This window comes from Schistocerca serialis, chromosome 6 (genome assembly GCF_023864345.2).
Source record: "Schistocerca serialis cubense isolate TAMUIC-IGC-003099 chromosome 6, iqSchSeri2.2, whole genome shotgun sequence".
NCBI classification, from domain to species: Eukaryota; Metazoa; Arthropoda; class Insecta; order Orthoptera; family Acrididae; genus Schistocerca; species Schistocerca serialis.
Genome location: NC_064643.1, coordinates 552,125,329 through 552,151,321, shown reverse-complemented (window position 1 = coordinate 552,151,321; position 25,993 = coordinate 552,125,329). Strand labels below are relative to the sequence as shown.

General features: G+C 39.7%; 1 protein-coding gene across 2 annotated transcripts in view; it reads left to right on the top strand.

Moving 5' to 3' along the window:
• LOC126483695 (uncharacterized) overlaps nt 1-23,876 on the top strand; it is a 436,703-nt gene extending 412,827 nt beyond the window's left edge. For both annotated transcript variants that reach the window (XM_050106783.1, XM_050106784.1), the window contains 3 exons: nt 221-319; nt 16,787-16,930; nt 22,529-23,876. In XM_050106783.1, the coding sequence (XP_049962740.1) occupies nt 221-319; nt 16,787-16,930; nt 22,529-22,609 (324 nt within the window). In that variant the 3' untranslated portion in view covers nt 22,610-23,876. The remainder of the gene's footprint in view (nt 1-220; nt 320-16,786; nt 16,931-22,528) is intronic.
• Nucleotides 23,877-25,993: the final 2,117 nt, after the last annotated feature.

Sequence of the window (25,993 nt, the reverse complement as noted above, 5' to 3'; positions counted from 1 at the left end):
TGAGACACAAAGATGAAGTTGTTTGTGTATGTTATGAATAAAACTGACACCATTAGGCTGTTGTGAGACAGTCCTGTCTTTAATGGTTATTTTTTCCTACTAAGTATGATTTGTGGCATATCTTCTCAACCTAAAAATTGAGATAATTTGTAACAGAATCTGTTGATGGATAATAAAAATGCCTACTACAATAATATTGCTTTTCTCTAAAAATTTCCAGGCAATTCATGATGGAATTAACTGCCGACAATATCAAGAGCAAGTGAAACAGCAGTCAGAGACCAATGCTGAAGCTCGAAGAACCAGGGAGATGCTTGAGGTATATTTCTTAAAATAAGATCAAGTAATAACTTGTCTTGATTTTTTGGAAGTAAGTAAATAAAGCTGAAAATAGTTACAAGTTCGCACATTAAAAATATTGTAAACAGAAAAAAAGTTCTAAAAATTATAATGGGATAATCTTAATCTTCTTTGCCTCTCCCCCCCCCCCCCCCCCCCCTTCACCCCGAAACGAAATATTTAGCTATACTTCACAACACGTAACTGCTTGCTCACTAGTTGCAATAGTGACACACACAGTGAGAAAAATGTTGAGGAGGAGAGTTATTGACAAACTGGAGAATATTTGATCGAAGATGATTATTGTTAACAAAATTATTTTGCTTTGCTACATGGAAGGTGGAAAACCGAGGGGTCATACTGTGCAAATTGAACCAGTTGAACTACAAGAATGTAATTGTGTCTCACAAATCTCTGCCACAGTAAAAAGAGTTTTAGGATTTTATGTTCTTTATTTATTAGAAAAACTATTATATAATTGGACTTTACTGGTGGGAATAAAACTGATGGTACTGTAGTGCCATCACTGCTTTTTACATGGCTGAGTAAAATAATGCCACTGCTGCAGCTAATGCAAGAGGCCATGGAAGTGGATCAGACTGGAGATGGCAAGATGCAGTTACATCAGCGGCTACCTGCTGATAAGGCAAGTACTGATTCCGAAGTCTTGAGGCAGTTACCACATGCTGTAACAGAGCAGAGGCATCACAGGCATAATAGCATTGATGCAGCAGAAGGGCAGAGCCACTGTGGCATGGATGACCTGGTTGCTTCACATTCGACTCACGGTTCTGCTGTGACTTACATGATAGAAGCCAGTACTGCAGCGAATCAAAGATGGACCAAGTCCCTATGAATACTTGTCATTTTTAGTCAAAAGTGGTCTGCAGCTTCCAGGGAAAGGGGGGGGGGGGGAATTGTGGAAGGGGGGCAAGGATCTACAATGGTCTACAATTGTATGTGGTTTACCATGTTACTGCCTCTCAACTGTGCCGTTGCTAGCTGCATCCCTGCTGTTTGCATTGAGACAAGTGCTAGAGCCCTGCAACTGGCAGACAGCTGTTACTGGTCTCCTACCCTGTGGGTTTACAGTTCAATCATGGGGCTGTACAGCCACTCAGCCACCATAACTTGTGCAGGCAAACTCATTGTTGCCTGCTGCTGTTCTTGTGGGCAGACACTGATGCTGCTGTGAGCCATCGCATCCTTGCTGGGTCCACCAAATGATTTTCTGTGCCTCAGTACGGATTGTCTGATGCAGTCTAGCTGCCTTTAGCCTGCGTTGTGGACAAACTCCTTGTCACTCGCTGTTCTGATCGGCGTCCTTGCCAGTTTTTTGCCATCATCACTGTATCAGCTGCATGATGCTTCCGATGGTCGCAGCTCTTTGCAGGCTGCCTATAGCTTACATCTTGGAAACAATGGCTTCTCCAAGCATCATGATGATTGCTTTAGTTTATTGAGTAACACGTGAATTTTCTAACAATGATGTTTTCATGTTGATACATCAGCACACATTGCTCCACTGCTACCCCACACAGGGATGTGTACTGCTGGCTTCATGACACTAACAGCTCAGTACCACAGCCTGTTGTGGATGTCGACCACTCCCAACCATTACAAGTGGTGGGATTAATGACTGTAGCTGGATCCAGGAAAATGTCAGTATCTGCAGTGTGCAGCATCTAAATCCACTGGGGTGAGTGAGCCCACTTCCCCCCCCCCCCCCCCCCCCACACACACACACCACCCCTACCCCTACCCAGAGTATCATGTTGAGTCAGTGCATCTTCTGCCAGATTTTTAATTCTATTTTCATTTGTGAAAGAAAATAATTAAACTCAGATGATGTTCTCAGGATGTGTAGATATGAACATTAGTTTTCACCTGGGTAGTATAGGCAATATGTCTTATCATGAGCAAGTGGTGTGGCTCATCGTGTGTAAGTGAATACAGTGTTGGCATTGTGTAGTGCTTCAAGAGGTGAAGCTAAGTTATGATGAGAAGTATTATAATAATACTACCATTTGACCTGGCTGATAGTTTTGCCAAAAGTACACTGCATCAGCAGCACCCAAAGGCAGTCAGAATTTTTGCAACAGTAGCGAGCTCCACGGCAAATGGCTGTGTCCCAGCGAACGAGGACATAAGACACAGCTGTGTCTACACTGGGGATGGTGGAAGGGGGCTGCCATGTCTGGGACTCAGCCCTCTGCTTCACTGGGCAGTAGTCTCGCTCGTTGATGGGGTGGGCCCAGAATAACTCTACCGCACCATGGCAACAAGAGGCAGGTACTACAATGGAGAACCAAACTCGTGACTGCCTGGCGGCTCCATGTTGTCCTTGTCAGACATAGCACCTGTTTCCTGATAGTACTGCTAGGCTGTGAATGAATGAGCTATCAAAATAATAGCTATTTATACAGGCACCTGTTATGTCAGTGCTCTGCTTCTGGTCAGATTCTTGACAGCATCACTGAAGTTTGTCTGGGAGAAATCCCCTTGCCTGTGCTGCAAGAACAGTGTTTCACTGCTGCACTGGCAGGTTTTTCAGAGCTGAGTTTGGCCAATCCTTGCTGTGAATGCCAACACTTCACACTTGCCAGCTGCTACTGTGAAGCTTTACCACTAAACTCCCACAGACTTGCCCACAAAATAGCGGTGCTACAATGACCCATTGTACAGGATGACTCAGACTCCTGAGATCCCACTTAAGACCAATCTATAACATAGGTTCCTAAGTCATGTGAACACCATATAACTGTTACAGAGCAAGTTTCCACTACAAGAGTGTCAGGAAGGCTCACTCACAAGCATCAGAGGCTGCACTAAAAGTACAAATCTTATTTAGTAGATTTCCTCTTACACTACTGGGTTACATAAAACTATTCCATTTAATAGCCTATTAGTTGACTTGGAACACGCATCACATCATGCCTTTACTTTTTTACTTCCTGCTAGTCATTTGCCATTGATCATTTTACCTTGTTCGTGGTGTCATATTGTCCTAAGTTCTAGGGAATACATTCCTCCATCAACATTCACTTTACAGTATCTCACATACACCCACTACAGCTATCATCACCTTGGAATCTCTCCTCATGTAGCTTTATCTCACAACGTCACTCAAGGACCCAAAGCTCTGCTCATTATCCTAAACATATTTCACTACTATATGCACGTAGCCATGTTCTTACACACACACACACACACACACACACACACACACACACACACACACACACACACACAGAAAAACCAAAAATGCCCAATAAGGAATTCTTTCACCCTTAATAAATTATCCTTAACATACCACCTTTAAAGATACGTGGAAGGTGGACTGACTCCATTCAACTCCTAAGCTTAGCATCTTGTTTGTCTACCCATTGGTTTCTTAACCTCCAATATTGGGACATCTTTCAGAACTTTCCCCCTGCAACAATAGTTCCTCTTTTTCTTTCCTAGAAAGCATATTTCTGGACCTGTCCTCACACATGAACCACATATGGTACTACCACACTCAGTACTCCAAACATTGTCCCACTTATCACTCTCATTGTAGTGCTCATCACAGACTGAATTTCTCCAGGAATACTTGATTTTCTGGTACTCCTTGCCCATCCAAAGTAACTTCCTGGTGCTTAGTGGCACTATATCATATGAATTAAATCTTAGCATACTTGCAAGCACTTTAACTGATTTGTCCCATATGGCAGATGTATCTCATGACATCTCTAAATTGGTAACAGTTTCCCGTTGCTGAAGGTTTACTCTCTGGTTTGCTTTGTACTCTTCACCTACTTTACACTCGCCATGCATATCAGACTGTGGTGACATTGTAAACAGCTTGCAACTCACATCAGCAGTTTGCTCTACAAGGCTGTGATCTAGCCCTTGCACTAATGCAACACTGCAAACCTCAGGCTTACTTTCCTCAACAGATTCAGCCCTATTGTCTCTATCTTCAACTCTTTCTTACTCTGTGTTTACCTTGCTTCTAAGGAAATAAATGTATGTGTCTGTATCATTTTGACCACAACGTCTGCTACACAACTGTCAAAAACTTCCTTGCATTTCTCATAGCATATAAAATAACATCAGCAGCAGCAGTTCCACTCTGCATATCGTGAAAATCATCAGCACATGCTCTTCCCTGTCCATCTGGGTCAAGCACCTTGGTTTATAAGCAACACTCATTATACCCCAGTGGGATAGACATTAATGCACTTGTGTCACCCACATTGCTATCCACACACTTATTCACTTTGGTACAGACCACACTTTTTCTACCCCAAAATCCACAGTTCCACATGGTATCAGAGCTCCTATTTCTATATTATTTTCCTTGACTTTAACAATATTATTCTTCTGTACATTGTGTAAACTGCAAGGAATTTGCAAAATGTCACTACTCTGACTAGTTGCGTCATCTTCCCTCTCAACAACTTGTCCCACTAGTCATCAAATTCTGTCTTACCCCTTACCAGAGTGACAGTTTCATCTATATTAACAGTTGTTGGATGTACTGCATGAAGAGGCAAACTATCCCCAGACCTGTCTCACTCCCTTCCAGTTTCCTCCTTCTCCCTATCATCTCTAAAATCATCCTATTCCTCATGTCCTGATGTTGATTTTCAATACAAGAATCATCGAATCTTCTCTGCACCTCCTCTGTAAACTCCAAAGTTTTGCATTAAGCCATTTCCTTTTGCCTTTCCTGAAGTGCTTCCAGTCTCTCAGACAACTTTGTATTATCCACTTGTAACTTATCCACTTTGGCTTTTACAATTTTTAATGCCTACCTTTTATAAACTACACACACAAAAATGCTAAGAATGCTTAAATGTACTATTGTTGCAAATTTCTCACTAGTTTACATGCTTACCTACAGGCCGTATTCCTTGCTCTATACCTTTGGCCTTTCCAAACAGTGCAAACTACAATCCTCATACTCTGGTTCCCTGAGAATTCCATTCGATAAATGCAGCAAAACAAATTCAAATTACGAGAACAGTGGCTACTCATTAGTTTCACCTTGTGATTCATTACTTGTGGTTAACAGCTTGCATACTACTAGTGAGTGAACTAAACCTCTAGCTTGTGATAACACCTCTTGTGAAAATGAATATTCTTATTTCCACATCCATAGAAATCTGCCTGTGTTTACCTGCCCCATACTGAGCCCATAAACATAATTACATATCTGATGAAAGACTCCCGTGGCTTGCCATGATACTCACAGTCAAACAAAATTACTGCACTCTCTTCACCACATGTTGATGACACTGCAACTCTACACAAGTTGAGTGAATTGTGTTTTATTCATCTCATGACATACATTTGCAATCCATTTGGTTTGTGTATAGGAGACATGTCAAAAATTTATAAAACAATTACAATGAGTTTTACATTAATAAATAATAGCACTATAATAAATAACAACACTATACGGATAACACATTGTACCCAGCTCAAATTTCCAGTTTGTCCCACATGAATTCATCCACTCACACGTCAGTGTCAGTACCTCATATAGCTTTCTTTTAAGTGAACCTAAATTCATCTGCATCTTCTTCTTCTTCCACAGATGGCAGTTGTATGTGTTGTTGCTCATTCTGCTGTCAACAAATGATGTGGTGATGGGGTAAAAGGTCCCACTGCTGATGTCAAATGAAGCCAACCCCTGGGGTTAGGGGGGGGGGGGGGCTTCAATGCAGGATGGCTGGCAGCCGGGAGCTGTGGCAAAGTTGTGGTCTTGTGGTACCCTGGAGGAAGAAGACTATCAAAATAAACACTTAATTTCTCTCAGGTTTTTGTCTTCTGCCTACGTAAAGTAGCGACCACGCCCCTCTCATTACTGGACAAGGTCCAGATGGCTGATGTGATAATCAGCATGCAGCCAGCTAGCTGTGAAACATGTGCCCAGGAGTGCCCTATATGCGCCACATGACCTGGTTATGTGACTCACATCACAAGCCCATTGTATCAGAATGCTCGAAGGTGGTTAGAATTCTTTCAGCAGTAGCCAGCTCCTCAGGGAATGTCTGAGTTGAGTAAGGGCATGACCTGACCACAAAATAGTAGAATCGCAACACTGTGAAAACATGATTTGTCAAGGACATTTGTTTGAAGGAGAGATTCTTCCAGTATTATTTTTGCTTTCTTGTATGATGAGTCAATTGAGTTATGTTCATGTGTGAAAAATGAGGGAAGTCCAGAACACCTATAGCTGCTTGGGAGGGATGCATTTCTGCAGGGCAGTTGCTTCAACACATGCAGCAGTACTGACATAACCAGCACCACACAGTCTCAGCTGTGTCACAATATTTAACACCTTCGTAGCTCAGCACCGTGGTGGCTCAGACTCTGCTTTGTGCAGTCTTCATCTTCGTTAGATGGAGAACTACCAAGCCACATGAAACTCCAGTAGACCAACTGCCAATGAACTAGATTACACACAGCCAGTAAGGAATAGTTAAGCAAAATTTGGTATAGGCACTCCTGATAAGCATAAGAAATTTATTGAATAAATATATTTATTGTTAAGTAGTCATTAGGAATGGGTGAAGAGTAAAAACTCTACCAATATACTTTGCCAGTTTACAAGTGGTAAATTTTATGGAGTAATGGTCATGTGTGTAAAGAAGATAAGCTAATGGTATCTTAATGGGAATGACGTTTAGGTTAAGTACACAGCAGTGAACCTTGTGGTTTAATATGACTGTTGTAAGGGGAAAGCTGAATGTACTCTATAAAGTTATCAAGCTATAGGATCTGGAGGTGGATCTGCAAAAAAGTAAAGGTGTGTAGCACAACCACTATTTTTCTACCTTGCTACTGTCACAGCTAATGCAAGAGGCCATGAAAGCGGATCAGGCTGGAGCTGGCACGATGCAGTTACATCAAGGGCTACTTGCAGATATGACAAATACTGGCCCCAAAATGTCGAGGTGATTCCCACAGGCTGCAAATGACCAGAAGCCCACAGTTACAATAGCATTGACATAGCAGAAAGGCAGAGCCGCTGTGGCATTGCTGGCCTTGTTGCTTCATGTCCGAGCCACAGTTTTGTGCTGTGGCAGACATGATAGAAAAGGCTGCTGCAGCAAAACAAGTAAGGGTCAAGTCTGTATAAATACTTGTCATTTTTAGTTAAAGGTATCGCAGTTTGCCAGCTATCAGTCACGGGAGGGAGGGGGGTGGGGGGGGGGGGGGTGGCCTTCCATCCTCTGCAAGTCATCATGGGTGAGCAAGTCACCACCTCTGGACTCTTATCACTGTTAACTGTGTCCCTGGTCTCTGCTGTTTGCATTGAAGCCAGCACTGCAGACTTAGTGCTCTCCAAGGAGCAGGCCACCTAGGGGCCTACTTCAACTGCTGTCAGCCTCATACTCTGTGGATCTACCACTGCTTGTGTAGGCAGACTCCTTGCTAACTGCCCTGCATTGCTCATGTGACAGACATTGATGTTGCTATGAGCCATGTCATCCACGCAGCATTCATGGTGTGATTTGGTGCACCTCAGCAGTCTTTAGTCTGCAGTGCAAGCACAGTCCTTACATACACTGCTGTGATCATTGCCCTGCAAGTTCACTAGTGTCATCATCACTCTACTGGCCATGCGACAATTCCAGGGGTTGCACCTCTTCACAGGCCACCTACAGTTTACAACCTGGGGATACTGACTTCTCTGAGCATAACTGCAACTGCTTTAGTTTATTGAGTGTTAAATGAATATTCTAGCAATGATATTTTCATGTTGATACGTCAGATGACTACCAGCCACCACTGCTCCACTGCTACCCAACGTGTGAGAGAGAGAGAGAGAGAGAGAGAGAGAGAGAGAGAGAGAGAGAGAGAGAGAGATAGTTAGGATGTATGAGAACATGCAAGGCATGTAGGATGTGTTGCAAGGCAGGTGGGATGTGTTAATATTTTAACAGCAGGTCAGGATGCTGAAGGACATATAACTCAAAGAAGTGTAGAGATTCAACTTTAGAGCAGCTGTAGTGTATACAAAGGTCTTCTAGCTGTTTGAGGATGTGTAGGAAATTCATGAACTGGTACAAGTTGTGGTCGTGGGAAGTTAGCCAAATACAGAAAGTGAGAAGAATTGTATGGTGTTGAAGAATTTGAGGAAGTGTTGGAACTTTAAAGTAGTAGAGGACCGTGCAAAGCACTAGCAGAAATCCACACAACATTTACATGGGTGAGGATGGCACAGATGAGGGATAGCTGGTGGATCTGTTTCCTCTGTTTTGCTAATTATAAGTTTTAGTCTGTTACTGTCTTTATTTTTGGAGGCTAGTAACTGGGGATTGCACATAGGTTTTTAAGTGTTAGTCCTACTTATATTAGTGTTTTGTGTAGGTGAAATGGACAGTTGTAGACTGTTAAGTAGACATCTGGAGGGCAAAAAGAATATACAATTTTCCTCATAATTATTGCCAGGCGTTTTTCCATGTTGATGGAGATGTCTCATAAGTTACAGCAGGAGGTCAGGTTGTCAAAGACTACTTATTTGAAAGGATCTAAATGTTTCCACTTACTTTTTTAAAATAAAAATGATTCTTTAAGAATGCAGAACCTTGAGACTGTGACACTGAATAAAAAATTTTCGGGCTTCCAGCTGCAGCAAGTGAATACAATTACGCAAGTTTTCGGCCAAGCAGTGCTTGTCCATTGTCAAGTGCTACGATTGCCATTGGCTGCCAGCATGCCCCTATATATGCTAGTTGCTGACTGATATCACTGGTGCTCACTGCATCATCATGTATGGGCATACGTTAACTCTGTGTTCGGTGTGCCTGCTTCAACCATGTGATTGCTGGAACTCATTCTGTGCTGTAGCTGCAGGCTGCCATCTCTGTTAAGGTTGTTATTGTTGATTTTTACTTCAATGGCTTCTTCAAATGCACAGTTCCAGAAGCCATTAATGTGAACAACAACAGAGGTTTCTTCAAATTTGATCCAGTTACCATTTTCTAAAGCATGCTAAACTAAAGTGAATTTCTCAGGGTAGTATAAATGATAAAACCTATCATGTTCCTTCCTGCACTGATTGTGCTACGCTGTGTACTATTTGTGTGATGTAAGACTGGCCACGTTCACTAGTTATCTGGTAGACATCAGGTGTTCTGAGTCCTTCTGCATCTTTAACTAGTTTCAGTAACTGCCACATTTTTGTTGGAGGTGTGAAAATTGATTTTATCTTGTGCCCTTTAAGCAGATGGCTTGTCTTGCCCAACATGAAGCCACAGAATGGCAAGAAAGCAAGATTCTTTTCCTGCTGCTCATTGGTGATCTTATTGTGATTCTTGCTCAAAATCACTTCCTTTATTTGATGAACTTTGTAGCCATTGTTCCTGAAGACCTGGCAGAGGCGGCTCAACTCGTGAGGCAGGCTATAAGCATCTGTTATCATTCTTGCCCGATGCACCAATATTTGTAACATAGCGCTCTTCTGTGTTAAGTGATGATGGCTGATGGTGCGCAAGTAAGATTGGTGTGATAGGTTTTCTATAGATGCTGTAGCCATGGGATCCATTTCATTTTCAGCAACCAAAGACGTCAAAGGAAGGGCAATGTGCTGTCTTTTTCTACCTCCATGGTGAACTGGATGTTACTGTTAATGCTGTTAAAGATGCAGCAGGTCTCAGAAAACTTGGGGTCTACAATTCTATCTTGCAAGTGAGGCCAGTCTTATGTCGGACAAATGTTACACACTGTAGGGTAGTGCAGGGAGGAACACAGCAGGATTTATGCCTACACTACCCCAAGAAATCCGCTTTAGCTGAGCATGCTTCAGAAAATGATCACTGGATCAAATTTGACAAAACTACTGTTGTGGCACATGCTAATGCCCATATATGCTGACGTCATGAGCACCAATGATGTCACAGCCAGCAGCTGTTGTATGTAAGGGTCCACCAGTAGCCCTCTGGCAGTCATACCACTTGACAGTGGCCAAGGAGTACGTGCCTGAAAGCTCATGTAATTTTAATTACTTGATGTGGCTGGAAACCCTTGAACTTTTCATTCATAAACAATACTATTCTCACCATTTCCTTTCACGATCAGTGCAAATTTAGAAGCATACACTAATATGAAGTGTCCCATGTGGGACTTTATAATATGTATGGTACAGAGACCTTGCAGTGCCAACAAATGCAAAACTGTGTACTACAGCAAAATATGGATGTTTTATAGCATATTTTGCTATTTACAGAACTTACTTTCTTTTTTGCATAAGTTAGTGCAATGTAGCCATTTCATTCATAAATGTTATTTCACCTGTGTATTTTTGTATAAGATCATTGTAAAGTTGTTTAATGATGCAGGACCTTAAATACTAAGTAGTGAGATAAGCTCTAGGTGGGAACAGGAGTCAGTAAACTGATGATGTTAAGCAACAAAAGAATTGTTGCTGTGTGCTATCTGAAGATGGCAACTAGTTTGATAGTTGTAATACAGTGAAACCCCCTATTTTACATTTTTATGTGGTCCACACATTAAAAAAATGCAAAATTGAGGAAAATGTTAACCCCCTTCCCACAAAATAGATCAAAAATACATGTAATTGGCATATATGATTAAAAATTGCTGTCCTCTCCAATACTTTGTATAAAATTTTTCTAAGGGGAGAAAATTAAATATACAAGACAATGTTTATAAAATAATTTGTGGTAATGAATTTCAATTGTTAAAAAAAACAGAAATGTGTAACAGCAAGTAAAAACTCATCAAAAAATAAAAATTGGTAACTGGGTACAAGGCAATTGAGCTATTTTCCGACATGCTACGACCGCAAATTATAAGTTCAAAACGCATGTTTTGAGAGATCATCCCTTGTGCTCATGAAGAAAAAAGCAAAAATTGATGACCATACGAATTAAATCAAAAACATCACAGCAGCTAAGTTGTTAAATCATAATCATAAATGTGGACATCTGCTTAAGGACAAACTTTGTCACCATTGCTGTTACTGTTTAATGTTTTTCTTATGAGCTGCACTTCATATCCTCACCACTATTAAAGTTTTATTTTAGGCTTGATGAGAGAAATACAGACATGAAAAAGTGAGTTTACTTCGCCAACTGACATTACTAGCGTATGAGAAGTTGGCTCAGTGAATTTCTGTACACTGTGTAAAATGTAAATCTGAAAGAAAGCTCCGTCATTACAGTTTCACTTCATGCCCTCTATCACTGCTGCTAATCTTTACGAGCTACAGAGTGTGACATGCGTGGTGAAAAGTATATACACGACTAGTGTATATAGTTGTTGCAATTGTATCGTGTCAAATTTGAAGAGGAAAGTCTTTAAATGTGCTATAGTGAGACCCGTGTTCTATTTCTGTGCGACATCTCTGTCATAGCATATCATCTGCACAAAAAGTATATTTTCAGCACTTCACAAAGTACTCTCAGCCCTACATACACTCCCATTGTTGAAAGGCCACTGCCCTCTCCACACATCCAGTAGGTGAGCTCATTTACATTTGTTAAGTGTGGTGTCGTGGCTGGGCTGGCTATTGGGTGACTTAACAAGTCACCAGCCAATAAGAGTTCACTAGCCAGAAATGGATGCATTTCCTCAATTATGACAGAGTATATTGTTTGAGACTAAGTGTTTGAATTTAAAGGTTGACAATTGATATTGTTGGTGAATACAGTACATCGGAAATAAATGCAGAAATATGAGATTGAGTTATAAGTGGCACAAGAAAAGGTGGTGGCCGGGCCACTTCATTGCATATTGGCTTGGTCCAGAACACTTTAAGTCGAATCCCGCATCTGGCCATCCTGATTTAGGTTTTCCATGATTTCCCTAAATCAATTCAGGCAAATGCCGGGATGGTTCCTTAGAAAGGACACGGCCGATTTCCTTCCTCATCCTTCCCTAATCCGAGCTTGTGCTCCGTCTCTAATGACCTCGTTGTCGACGGGACGTTAAACAGTAATCTCCTCCTCCTTTAAGTCGACTGTATTGTTTTTCCATTACCACTGTAACTGAGCAGTAGTTGTATCATAACTGCATCGTGAAACTAAATGTTGCAAGTTGTGTTGGCAACACCAATTGTGGCTTACGTCAGCATTTCCTCTCCCATGCCTACCCTGTCCACAATGCCCTAAAATATTCCTCTAACTCCACCATCACTCGTGGTGCAAACCATCAGTCTTTTGTGCCACTTATAACTTGTTCAGTCGCATCACATGTCAATAGGAAGAAGACAGGATGAAGTTAAGTGAGACACTGAGTAAGAACTTACAATCAAGGTAAACCTTAATAGGGAGAAATGTAAAATCAGGGAATTTTTAGCAATGATCTTATGGGTTTTCCACTGGGGCTACAAATTTATGGTGTAGAATTGTGAAAAACATAAAATTGAAGTTCCATCGTATTATGTGTTTGTTTTAAGATGTAGCAGCCAACCCAACAAAAACACAATGAATTACTATTCTGGAAAAGCTTACACAGTTACAATGATCCTGTTCACAAGTGGTGAAATTTACACTTATTTTGAATGCAAGTAATAAAAGATCAGGTATGGTAAATGTGCTTTGGGACCCTAAACTGTGAAGATAATGGAAAGATAAAGTTTTTCTGAATTACTAGCACTGTTTTTGTAGCAGCAGAAACAATATATCACATTTGTATATCATCAGTAAAGAATAAGAAACAATAATGATAAAAATAAAATATTAAGCATTTTCATCTACAAAGCTTTATGGCAGTGAATGCACAAGTGAGTAAAGTTGTCATAGCACATTCAACGACACAAATTGATAATAAAAGAAGAAATTGTGAGAGTAGTTCAATAAAGGAATGTTTTTCTTGCAATTGAACTAAAGCACAAACATGAGATACTGCCTTAGATGTTTGTGTGATGTGTGTTTCCCTCACAACAATTTTTGCACCTTCTCAAAAATAAAAACTTTTGAGGGTTCTGTAAGGTGCTGGTGCGAGATTTCATTTTAACTGCTAGCTACCCAAGCAATTAAAATAAAAATTTTGTAGGTGATGTATTGCACCTGAGACATTGGATTGGCAGTTCAGTGGACTCTGTAATATAAGGGTGTTAAAGGAGCCATTTAGCAGGCTTCTTCACAGTGAATAATTCAAGAAGACAGAATGAGCGATGTCACATTTCCAGGCAAGCCATGTCAGAAAATTATCTGGAAGATACTGACAAAATAAAACCATTTATACATAAATCCACATTTTCAATTAAATCTCAGCTACAGTGAAAGGGAAATGGGCTCATTATAGGTGCATTTAGAAATAGCCAAGAGAAAGTCAGGCATTACTAACTGTTGGCACGGAAATTGGGGGAGGGTCATCAAGATATTCACATCCCCATATATATTCTGCAAGCCACCATATGGAACATTGTGGAGGGTACCTTGTACCACAACTAGTCATTTCTTTTCTTGTCCCACTCACAAATGGAGAAGGAAAGGTGACTGACTGTATGCTGCCATACGAGCCCAGATTTCTCTTATTTTGTCTTCAAGGTCCTATGTGAAATGAACATTTGCACCAGTAGAATTGTTGTACACTCAGCTGCAAATGCCCCTTCTCTAAATTTTCTCAGGAGTGGTTCATGAAAAGTCTTCCCTCCAGAGATTACCATTTGAATTCACAACGCATCTCCCTAATACTGATATCTGGTAACAAATCTGACAGCACACCTCTGAGTTGCTTCAGTGTCTTTTTTAAAGCTGACCTGTTGGGGATCCTATGTGCTTCAGTAATGCTCATGAATGGTTGATCTTGTGTTTTATATGTGATCTCCTTTATATATGAGCTACACTTTACCAAAGTTTTCCCAATAACCCAGTTATCTTTCACCTTCCCTGCTACCGTCTTTGCATGTTCATTCCATTTCATATTGCTTTGCAACATTACACCCAGATATTTAATAGACATTACCATGTGAAGCAGCACACTGCTAATACTGCATTCAAATATTATAGGCTTGTTTTTCCTACTCATGTGCATAATCTTACGTTTTTCTACATTTAGAGCAAGTTACCATTTATCACACCAAATAGAAATTCTGTCTGTCATCCTGTGTCCTTCTACAATCATTCAATGACAATGTGTTCCCATATAGTACAGTATCATCAGCAAACAGTTGCAGATTACTGCTCATCCTATCTGTCAGATCACTTTTGAAAGGATAACTTCATACCTGTGACTGCATGAATAACATCTGACTACCAAAAGAACACGCCATGCAAACCACAATTTTTCTAAGCAGAGCAAGCAGTTAAAGCACATTTTTGGCAGTGAAATATAATAGGTGATGCACTAATTTGTGGTTTACAACAAGGAACTGTAATTGGTTGTGATAGGTTGTCATTAGTTGCCGACATTGTGACAGTGGTATCCAGCATAATGTCAGCTAGTATTTTCTGGTTTCTTCAGAATAACAGTCCTGACATGAATGTGACATGTTTAATTATCAATTCAGGTTTATAAAGAACGAAAACTTCAGGTTGAAATATCAACTATAGTAGGAAAAGGATAGATTTCTGCATATAAGGAAAAGGATTGATTGTTACATATAAGGAAAAGGATGGATTGCTACTCACCGTGAAGATGACCCATTGAGTTGCACACAGGCACTATGAAAAGACTGTTACAAATTATAGCTTTCAGCCAGACCCTACTTCAGCAAAGACTGAAGCTGCTGGTGATAGTGATGTATGTATGAGGTGTGCCTCCTTGTGTGCATGAGTGTGTGTTTTCTTTGTTGAAAGCTATAATGTGTAACAGTTGTGTGTATCTGCAACTCAGACATGTTTCAAATAATATGAAGCCCAATATAACTGTGAAGCTAGGCCAACAGAACATACTACAAACGCCAAATACAAAATTCTTAGGAATTTGGTTAGATGAGCATCTAAAATGGGACAAACATATAGATGTGCTCAATAAAAAGTTAAGTAAATGTTGCTATGTATTTAGAATGCTCAAAAATTGCTGCAGTGATCAAACAGTATTGTGTACATATTATGCATTTATGCATAGTCTTTTGCGATATGGTGTCATATTTTGGGGCAATTCAAGTCAGGCAAAACGCTCCTTTATTATTCAAAAACGAGCGATAAGAATCATAAAAGGAGCTGCACCTAGAGATCCATGTAGGGAAATTTTCAAGGAATATAAAATCATGACTCTTCCATCCATTTACATCTATGAAAGTATATGCTTTCTGAAGTCTCACCCCCCAGTTTTCTTCTTTAAACAGTGAGTTCCATGACTATACAACAAGACAGAGTAATGAATTTCACAGAGAAGTGCATAAGAAAGCCCAATACAACAAGAGTGCAATATACCACCCAAAATTCTCTATAGTGCTCTTCCCTTAAAAATAAAAAGGATTCAGCAGCTGAGCAGTTTTAAAAGTGAACTCAAAAGAATGTTAATCAGTAATAGTTTTTACAGTGTTAGTGAATATATGAATTCTTCAGAAAGATAGCGTGCCTTCACCTATCTTATAAGTTACTCATATACAAATTTGTGTTGTGGGGTAGACTCTTTTATGTACACACAAAAATTAATTAATCTGTCAATATAGAGTGTTATAATCATTGTTTCTTGTTGCTGTCCATTATACACAGAATATATGTAACTTATTTGTGTCCTATATTGTTACAAATTTATATCATGTAAGCTATAATTGTTTTGCCTATATATTTAATTCAGATTATTCACTGATAGTTTTTACATAATATGTTGTTATTCATATTTTTTCTGTATGTAACATATGACAAATCCCATATCATTGTACATGATAAAACGGGTGCTCAATAAACTAAACTAAACTAAACTAAACTAAACTAAAGCACTTGAGTTATACAATGAGACCTGTACATTTCATTGCTCATATTGAATTTGAAACTAAACTGAACCATGACAAAAATCAACATTCAAAACCACTCAGTAAGTTAACAAAATACCAAAATAATAACACATTGCAAAACAGATGAATCCACACTGAAAATGAAAATGAGACTTCAGTCAGTCAAAAGTTAATAACAGAAGTAAACATTTTACAAACTTTTTATTAACAAATGTATGAGAGATAAATAACTGATAAATAATGCTTTGTAATTTTATACCCCCACTGAGCTGATTGTTGAAAATAACTGTCCTGAATACCAGAGATGGAGATCAGTAAGCTACTATTGTCAGTAGATAATACAGGCAAACAAAAGTTCATAACTATGGATCAGGTTCCTAGCATGAATTTATTGAATTTTATTTTTTATGTTGGTGTCAGCAGTGTTCCAGGTTGCCAAAGTCTAAAGAAGTGATCTTCATAACATTAACCACGTATTACTGAGAACATCTATGTTAGACAGATAAAATTTTCAAATACTTTTGTAGCCATTATTTCAAACTAATTTAATGCTTATGTGCACTTGTTTCATAGGAAATGCTCGAGCGTGGGGAAGCAATGAGCTGTCCCACTTGCGAAGTCGTTTTGATGAAGAAGTGGGGATGTGACTGGTTGAGATGTTCCATGTGCAAGACTGAGATCTGCTGGGTGACGAGAGGACCTCGCTGGGGCCCAGGGGTAAGAAACTACCTGTCTACACGCACAGAGTGATATTTGTCTTCTGTTGTCACCACAGTACATGATTTCTGGTCACATAAATGTTTCCTTATTACAAAACTATGAAATTTTGTTTTCTCACTGCTACACTTAATAGAACTCTTAAATAAGACAATAGTATGAAAACATTATGATTTTTGTTGTGTGAGGTTCCAGCCAGAAATACGTAGCTGAGGATATGAATGTGGAGAGAAACAGTCTGATAATGTGATCAGAGCAGGTAGGCAATGTCAAATCGAGCATAATTTTCCTTCGAACCTTGTGTCAGAAATGCACTGTTGTGGAAACATAGCTATAAAACAGCAGTCAATAAGTGATGAGTGTATGGAAAGTTTGTGTGGTAAGTGAACTTTTTTTAGGTGATTCTAGCAGTCTGGTTTTGTCTGGCCATGCTTCTACTGTGTTATATTGTTGTTGTTATGCTTCACCACACTTGTTGCTGAGTATTGTACTGCACTGGAGTTATCATGAACACATACAAAACTACATGCTAGCTGACATTCACACAGCTTATAGAGAAGCAGGATGCAATCCTATTGGTGTAAGAAGATGGTATGCTTAACATTTCCCCAACAGAAGTCTGCTATTAGGGTTGTGGAGCACTGCTTGAGATAAAAGTGAATATTTGCACCTTAAGCGGCCAAATCAAGATGGAAAAGAACAGAGGAGTCTGGAATTTGATGAAGTGCTCCAGCATTTCAGAACAATGCCTTAAATCAGTATCAGAGTAACAAAACAGGAAGCTCAGTGTCATGTTGGAATCTCACAAAGGACAATGGTTTACATCCTTACCATGCACAAAAGATCCAAGTTTTGAAAGTAAAAGGTTCCAAGGAAGGCAAAATTTTGCGCCTGGGCATACAGGTAGCACCAGTGTCCTAACAATATGAACTATCCCCACTTTATCCTGCTTATGGATGAGGCTATTTTTCATCAGGGAAGCAGTATGTAACACATCCATAACCATCATCAGTAGGCATATGAAAATCCCCCTGTAACAACTTGACTGGATATGTGATCCTATCCCCTCTGCCCCACAAACTAAATGGACACCATTATTTGCAGTGTTTGCCACTTTTCACTCCCGCAGTCAGGCAACATTTGAATGAAGTGTTCGGATGCAGGTAGGTCATGTGTGATAACTGCTCCGAATGGCCTCCCAGACAATCTAATCTAACACTACTGAACTACTTGTTGTGTGGGGCTTCGTGAAGGACTCCACCTACCAGTCATCTGTTTCACTCATGTAGAGGTGGTCACAAGAATTTCTGAGGCTGCAACAATCATTTGCAACATGCCAGGAACTTGAGACAGAGCACCAATCATTTCTCATTTGAAGAGAGCAACTGCACTCAGAGTGAGTAGTGGTGGTGACGAGCTGGAGGGCCCTGTAGAAACACTGCTGACAATAAAGGAGTCTTTTAATCAATCTCTGTACATGCTTCGTCATGATTTGGCAAGGAACAACACGCTTCACTCTGTTGACCATGGCCAACACTAACGTACAAATGGCAGCTTCATCCTGGTGAGAGGATGGTGTGTAGGCTACAGTTGTGACGTCAGCAGTGCACTACTGCTCCATCAGTGTTAGTGCCAGAGACAGCCCCTCGGCTCTTCATGTGGCTACCATGGTAGCATGCGGAGACTGCTGTGAACAGGATTCGACCGACTACCCCTGGCAGGAGTCAGATGTCGGCTGGCGCTGTGGCATTAAGTTCCAGGGAGGAACTCAGTGCCAGTGGCCACAGGTGCAGATGGCAGGTTGGTGGAGCTGTCGCACCAAGTCCCTCAAGGAACTTAGTGCTGGTGGCAGCATGTGCAGCCCATCCATGAACACATAGCTGCTGGTGAAGAGGCCTAGTTGCCTTTCTACCCGGTATGGCCCTGGCACTGTGGTGGTGGTGGTGGTGGTGCTGCTGCTGCTGGACTCTGCTGACAAGAAGTGCTGCTGCCTCACATTTATATCACTTCAAGGTGTACTTGTTTCACTAAAACCTGGCACCTAATCACATTGCCCATAATAAGAGACTTGCCGTGGTGTGGAAACATCAACCACCTGCTACAGTCATTACTACTGTGCAGTGGTTGTCTGCTGACCTCAGCTAACCCTGTCTTGCAATCTCATTAAGTGTATGTTATTCTTATCCACCTGTTGTCACACTGTGGCTACTGGCCTCTGGCCACTAAAGCAATACTTTATGATGGCTTTATCACTACTACTTATTATTTTTTTTTGCTGAAGTACTGGGCAGTGTCACTACACAATGATGTCAACTATGCAGGGTTGCTGGAAGCAGAAATTAGAGCATTTACTGTACAAAATGTGATTTGAGAGAAAAAGAATGAATGAAATTTTATTTCTTTTCTTCTCATTCACTACTGGATTTGTTCCCACTTACCTGATATGCTGTACTTCTTATAATAAAAGTTGATTCATACTCTCAGTAAGTTTGCAAAAACATGTCTTTTAGATTTCACTATTAACAACTATGTCATTTTATGGCTGTAGCTCAACATTTGTGCACTTCCAACCTATTGTTATTTGGAAAATTTTACTAGGTTTGATGTGTCCTACAATGCTCTGACCTTATTGTGAAGTTGTGTTTTTCCATATATAATATGGGTGAATAAATGGCCATTAGAATCAAATAAAAATTTATGGTGAGTAACAATATTATGTAAAAGAACACAGACACATGCCAGCACGAACGCAACTCACACACACGATTGCCGTCTTGGGTAACTGTGAATGTATTAGACAAACATAAAATATAAATCTGTGAAACTCTGGTTTCCTTGTACTGTATGCTGGCAGCTCCATCAGCGACATGTTTCACCCATGAAAATAAATTGAAACATGTTGCTCCAAAACAATCATTTTAAATTGTCCACAGTGAATAATAAGTGTCAATATCAGGTTGGGGGGGGGGGGGGGGGGGTGTTCTTCAAACAGGTTGGAAGTTTTGCTAATGGTACTGAAATGTTAATAGATAAAATTGTTTGTGGAAGTAGAAGTGAAAGTATGGACATGTGGAAATAAACCATGCACTCAAGAGACTGTGATCACATGGTAATGACTCCATGAGACACTTAAAGCATTGTGGATACAACATGATTCACTACCACTTATCCAACGCTTACAGTTCAATGAAATTTGGTCAGAACTGGGTCCAAGCTTAGACATCCCGCACTGTGGCATCCCAGAACACAATTATTAGAATGTTCCTCTGACAATTCTGACACAGTTTAGGAGCAGTGGCGTAGTGCACATTGTTGCTGAAGATACAGGTTGCCTGACGACTGCTGTAGATGAACAAAATAGATGTACATCATTTGCCAGCAAGATGCAATGTCAAATTTAACAGAAGCCACATTTCAGTCTGTGCCAGCATTTCCCACACAAGAATTCCTTCACAACCTGCCTGAATGGTACCCTGTCCGCTAAGTGGCATGCATTGCTTCATGACTTTCCAAATTATTCAACTAATTTCCAACCACAGCATGACACAATTTATGTCAGCCACTTCCCTTTCAATGATAAGGTGCAACCATCCACATCCACATCGCAACAGATTGTAACTGTAGGTGTTAACTACATAGGTGGCAAGATGATTTCCGAATAACTCAAAAATACACTCACACTGCACTTAACAATTGGTAACTGTTAATAGTATGTGTGGCAGTACAGTTTATAAGTACTGGCTGGTATTGTTGGTAAACCACATTTATATACAAGAAGCACAGTTCAGCTTCATAATGTTACTGCAGTTCCTTGTTGATACAGTCACAAATATTTTGATAATAATTTATGTTTGTGTGTACATAAATATTGTAACAACACTTACCATTTGTTAGTGAACATAGTACACTTCTATAAAAATACTTTTATCTGATTCTTCATAGTATTTAAGCCACATTGCAACAAATCATTAGCAGAAACTTTACTATGTTCCGTATAATGCAATTTATATCACTGTACGGCACTGTCGAACTGCTTACACTGATCACTACACATGCTGACTGCTTGGTGTCTGTGCTAATAACAATGACATTCTGTTGACAATGCCTCAAATCAAATTATAGGCTCCAACATGTTGCTTAAATGTTCATCTATTGTATAAGATGGGATGACAGTATGCTCACGGGGTGATTTCTGTGCTCCAAATTGAGATGGTGGCTCTGACTCATAAGGCTCCTCTGTTTTTTTATAGTCTAGCATTCTGATTGTTTTGTTGCATGGTGGACACGCTATCTATTATTAGTTATTACAATATGCTATAGTGAGTTGTCACCCCTTCATCAATGTGTTACTGTTCATGGCAGCTGCTTCTGGTGGCTGCTGTTTTCACCAAAATGAGACACCAATGATATGTTATTGAAGGCTGACATGAAAAGTCCAGTGCCTGCATGATCTCTAAGATAGCCATGATTAATTCACCTTAATATCAGGCATCTTGCCCATCCTCAATTCATGTGCCACGTTTACAGCTACTTCAGCATCTGACAAATCAGTTATGTGACACATCGAGCAATTCCTTTCACCATGGCAGTTAGAGTGCTCTTTTTCCAACACAGCCTCTATCTCTCAAGACCCAGGGGACTCTGGTAAAATGGTGCTGCTACAATGTATATCTGTTAGGAACTCTGGCAACCACTTATGGAGAAGAGTACATGTTTACACACACCTAAGATTATAAATAAACAAATACATAGAGACCTTTAGATCTCTCCATAGAAAATATACTGACACCTCTCCTATATAACTTCATTTAGCAGTGTTTACTTCACATGGTGAGTTGCATATGGTTTTACATAAACTCAAGAACTTACTTGTTCTTTGTTTGTTGAAACCATATTATAATAGTGATCTATCAGTTGAAAAAGTTTTTTTAACATTCCATTTCAGAGGTCATATATATCTTATGACAGAGCTCTGACAAAATTGCAGTGGTCAGTGTTTGATTAAAAAATGGCATTAGACCAAAACATAATGCTCAAAAGAATAAATAGTGTAAAATTTGATTCTGTTTGTCTGTAACTCTTCACTGGAGTTGGTCACAACCAACAAAAATCTACAGGGATCAATAGAGGATGATTTAACATGAAACAACATTATTGAGCTAGCTGTGCAGAGGAAAATATCAGCTTCTTTCAAGGACGTTAAAGACTGAAGTCTTGATAATTAGCATGGATTGTTGCTGAGAGGGATTACTTGAATAAATAGAAAAGAAGAGCTGTTTGATCTCCCATGGGTTCATTTAGCTTGTGCAATAGCAGCATAGAATGTCATCAAACTTACGTGGTAACAGTACAAGAAAATTGTTCTGTATTATAGAAAATGATTCTTTTTAAATTTCAACAGTGCATAGTCCTAGGTGAGTAAAGAGATTGATTTTTTCGGGGGAGGGGGGGGGGGAGAAATAAATAAATGGGTTTCACACAATGATTCTGTCATCCTTTAGAAGGCAGCATACTGAACTTACAATACTTGTGAAGTAAATGTGAAAATTGTGTAATGTATCCTAACTTTCCTACTTATTCTCTTTTCTTCATTTTTAGGGGAAAGGAGACACAAGTGGTGGATGCCAGTGTGGTGTAAATGGAGTAAAGTGTCATCCAAAGTGTAACTACTGCCACTAAATGGCAGTCTACATCTTGCTAATGTATGGCGAGGTATGGAAGCTCCAACATGCTCCTCACTCAATAGGTACAAGGGCTGGTATCAGACCAGCCATTATCAAAATGCTGCTTCACCACTAAATAATTTCCACAAATGAGTAGCTAACCAAATCGTACAACAATTTAATTTCAACATGAATCTCAATTGAGGCATTCTAGTAAAAGCCACAAGAATTAAAATGGAATCATTTCAGTGATGCAAGAGGTAAATGATAAAAGTTGGAATAGACACAACAGTGAACTGGCTGTATGCTCTATGAATGTCAGTCATCCTGAAATTATTTTCCTTCTTCCAATAATTACTTTTGTTTTCATATAGATTATTTTTATGTAATGGGGGGTATAGCATCCAGGTGCATTTCTATGGTGTTTGATGTATGACGCTGAATTTTTACATTTTAAGTGAGTGTACATTTCCAACTGTAGACGACTGTCCAGATTTATTACATTACTGCTGATAACAGGAAACATTATGTTTACAATTACAAGCTTGACTTCTCTGTCTGCTTGCAACAAATAGTATTCACAACAAAATGGAATTGTTATGAATTATTGTCTATTTTGCGATTAGTAATTTCAAACAAGGAGAACAAGATGAAGTCATGAATGAAAATGTATAATCCTTATAAACTTTGCATGTGGTGTGTTACTAGTTGAGATGTGTGTACCTGTGTACATTGCACTTGATACATCTGCTCAAAATGCTAATGATACACTCAATTGCAAGTGGAACTGATCCAGTTTGGCTGTTGAGACATTTTGCATTTTTTTCTCTTGAATGTAAAGACTGAATGCTTGTGAGACAATGTAGTCTTATCTTTCTTGTATAAAAATGATCAACTGTATAGTTAATGACAACCTTCAGTGTTTCACTGTGAACAAGTGATAAATGTGGACTGTAATTATTACATTGCAACTTTAGTAAATAGAATTTTTTTAAATGGAAGAATTGTGTCTGTGATAATACCCTAAGCTGTGTTTTGTGTGAAATTAGGTAATTAAGGTTCTTTTATACAATTTTTATTGTGAGTACCACTTTGACTCTTAAACAGATAACTTATGTGTGTTGAGAGAACAGGAGGTTATCTTTATCACTTGTGAATGTTAACCTATGAACTAAATAATGTTCACTGCCTGTTTCTTATATCTTTTTATAAATATATATTTAATGTGGTACAGATATGGCCCTTCATAATTATGTAAATAAAATGAAAACCATATTTTATGATACATCGCCTCATGAATAATCACAATATTAAAATGGCATAAAAGTGATTTTTGGATTGGCATCACCCCACAGTGCACGATAGACAAGGGAAAATGGTAAGCATATTACCTCAAGGGAAGGGACAAGTGGTAAGTAATAAAGAGACAGGAAGTAGAGTAGACAATGCTTAACACATCAAAAGACTAACTAGATTTTAATAGACTTACACACTTTGTTTCCTAGAAGATATTTGTAGGCATGATGGCTAGAAATGTGGTAGACCCTACTGAAGTCCAGAGAGGAGTGGTGACTTTATGCAACAGAGACATCAGTGTTACTAAAACTAATTGGATGAAACTAAAAATCTGAATGATTGAAAGTGAATGAATGTTAGTGTATACATGCATAGGTAAACGGAGACAATAAATAACTCAAATAGAGAAAAAAAAAGGTAGTAAAATGGCAAACATGAGGATGAATGGTAAAATTAAGTAAGAGACATATATAGAAAATTGTGATGATATGTTGATGATTGGTTGGTTGGTTGGGAAAGAGGAAGGAGAAATTGTATGAGAACAATAAATACAAGCAGACACGGTGAAATAAGTAAGAATTAAGCGATGGAAACACCATGTAGGAATATCAACAATGTAGGAAAAAACATATTGCTACTTACCATAAAAAGGACACATTAAGTTGCAGACAGGCACAATTTTAAAAAACACTTTCATAAAGCTTTTGGCCACAGCCTTCATCAGCAAAAGAGAAACACATGCCATTCATGCACACAATTGAGCACACCTCGTGCACACATAACTGCCAGCTTCAGCATCCTGGGCCAGAATGCCTGTCTGCAACTTAATGTGTCTTCTGTACAGTAAGTAGCAATCTGTTTTTTCCTACATTGCTGATATTCCTACCTAGAGTTTCCACTGTTTGATTTTGCCAAATGGCTTTTCTTCTACCCTACAATCCTGTGATGTTTTCCTTTGTTACCCTTCTCTACTAGCATTACTCTTCCCAGTTTCTGTCCATTCTCTTCTTTCCTGTGTTATTCACTGCATTCTGAACCGCATCGACTTCCAAGCCATTCTGTATCAACAATTGTCCACACACAACATGGACTTCGTGACCATGTGGATTGCTGATGGAGCATCTGATGCTCCAGATTCTTTCCTCTGATAGTTATATTTATTCCTACTGATCCCACTTCATCCCTCATCCTGATATAGTTTAGCATTTTATTTTCCCCACCTACCCATGTCACATCAACTTTTGATGCTTGACCTAACCCATCCCCCTCCCTCTCTCTTCACTTATCACAACTCTGGTACCGCGCACCACGGAATTTGAATCTGCGCCAGACATCATGGACATCGAAGACCCCTAGAGGTCTCTGCACCATCGTGCTGTAAGCCGTGGCGGGCGCGCACCTCCTGGCCCACATTTAGTGTGAGGGCGCCACAGTGGAACACATGGTCCCACCAGCCAATAACGGCGCCCCTGATTGTGTATTTAAGCGCCTGCCTCTCACTCAGCCAGTGAGTCTAATTGTTGCGTGAGTCTCGACACATTGCCTCGACAAGACAGCGTGTTTATCGTTCTTTCATTTCGTTAATAGTGAACGTCTTGGATTTGTTTGGTTGTCTCTGTCACCCCCATTGCTTCTTGCGTGTTGTCGTCATAAGGTCTCTCTCGATCGTCTGTCATCGTTCTGTGTCCATCCATTTGTTTGTTCACACAGTTTCACATATTTTTGTGTATTTTTACATACCTGTGTGTATTTTTGCATATCAGTGTGCATTTCTGCATGCCCTAACACATTTTTATGCATTTCTTAAGTGTCTTTTCACTTATCCAGCTCCTCTCCCAACCATAAACACCTATTTTGCCCATTTCTGCACCATACCCATTTGATTTACACCATTCCTGCCACATTGCACCCCTGCTCCATCTTTAGGCATTCTTGCCTGTGATGCTGATGTTTGCAGTCATGTGTGCATGATATGTGCTTGCTTGTGTTTATGAATGGTGTGTTTTTCTCTTTTGCTGATGAAGGCTGTGGCAGAAAGCTTCATGTAAGTGTATTTTAATTGTGCCTGTCTGCAACTTAATGTGTAATAAGTACGAATTACATA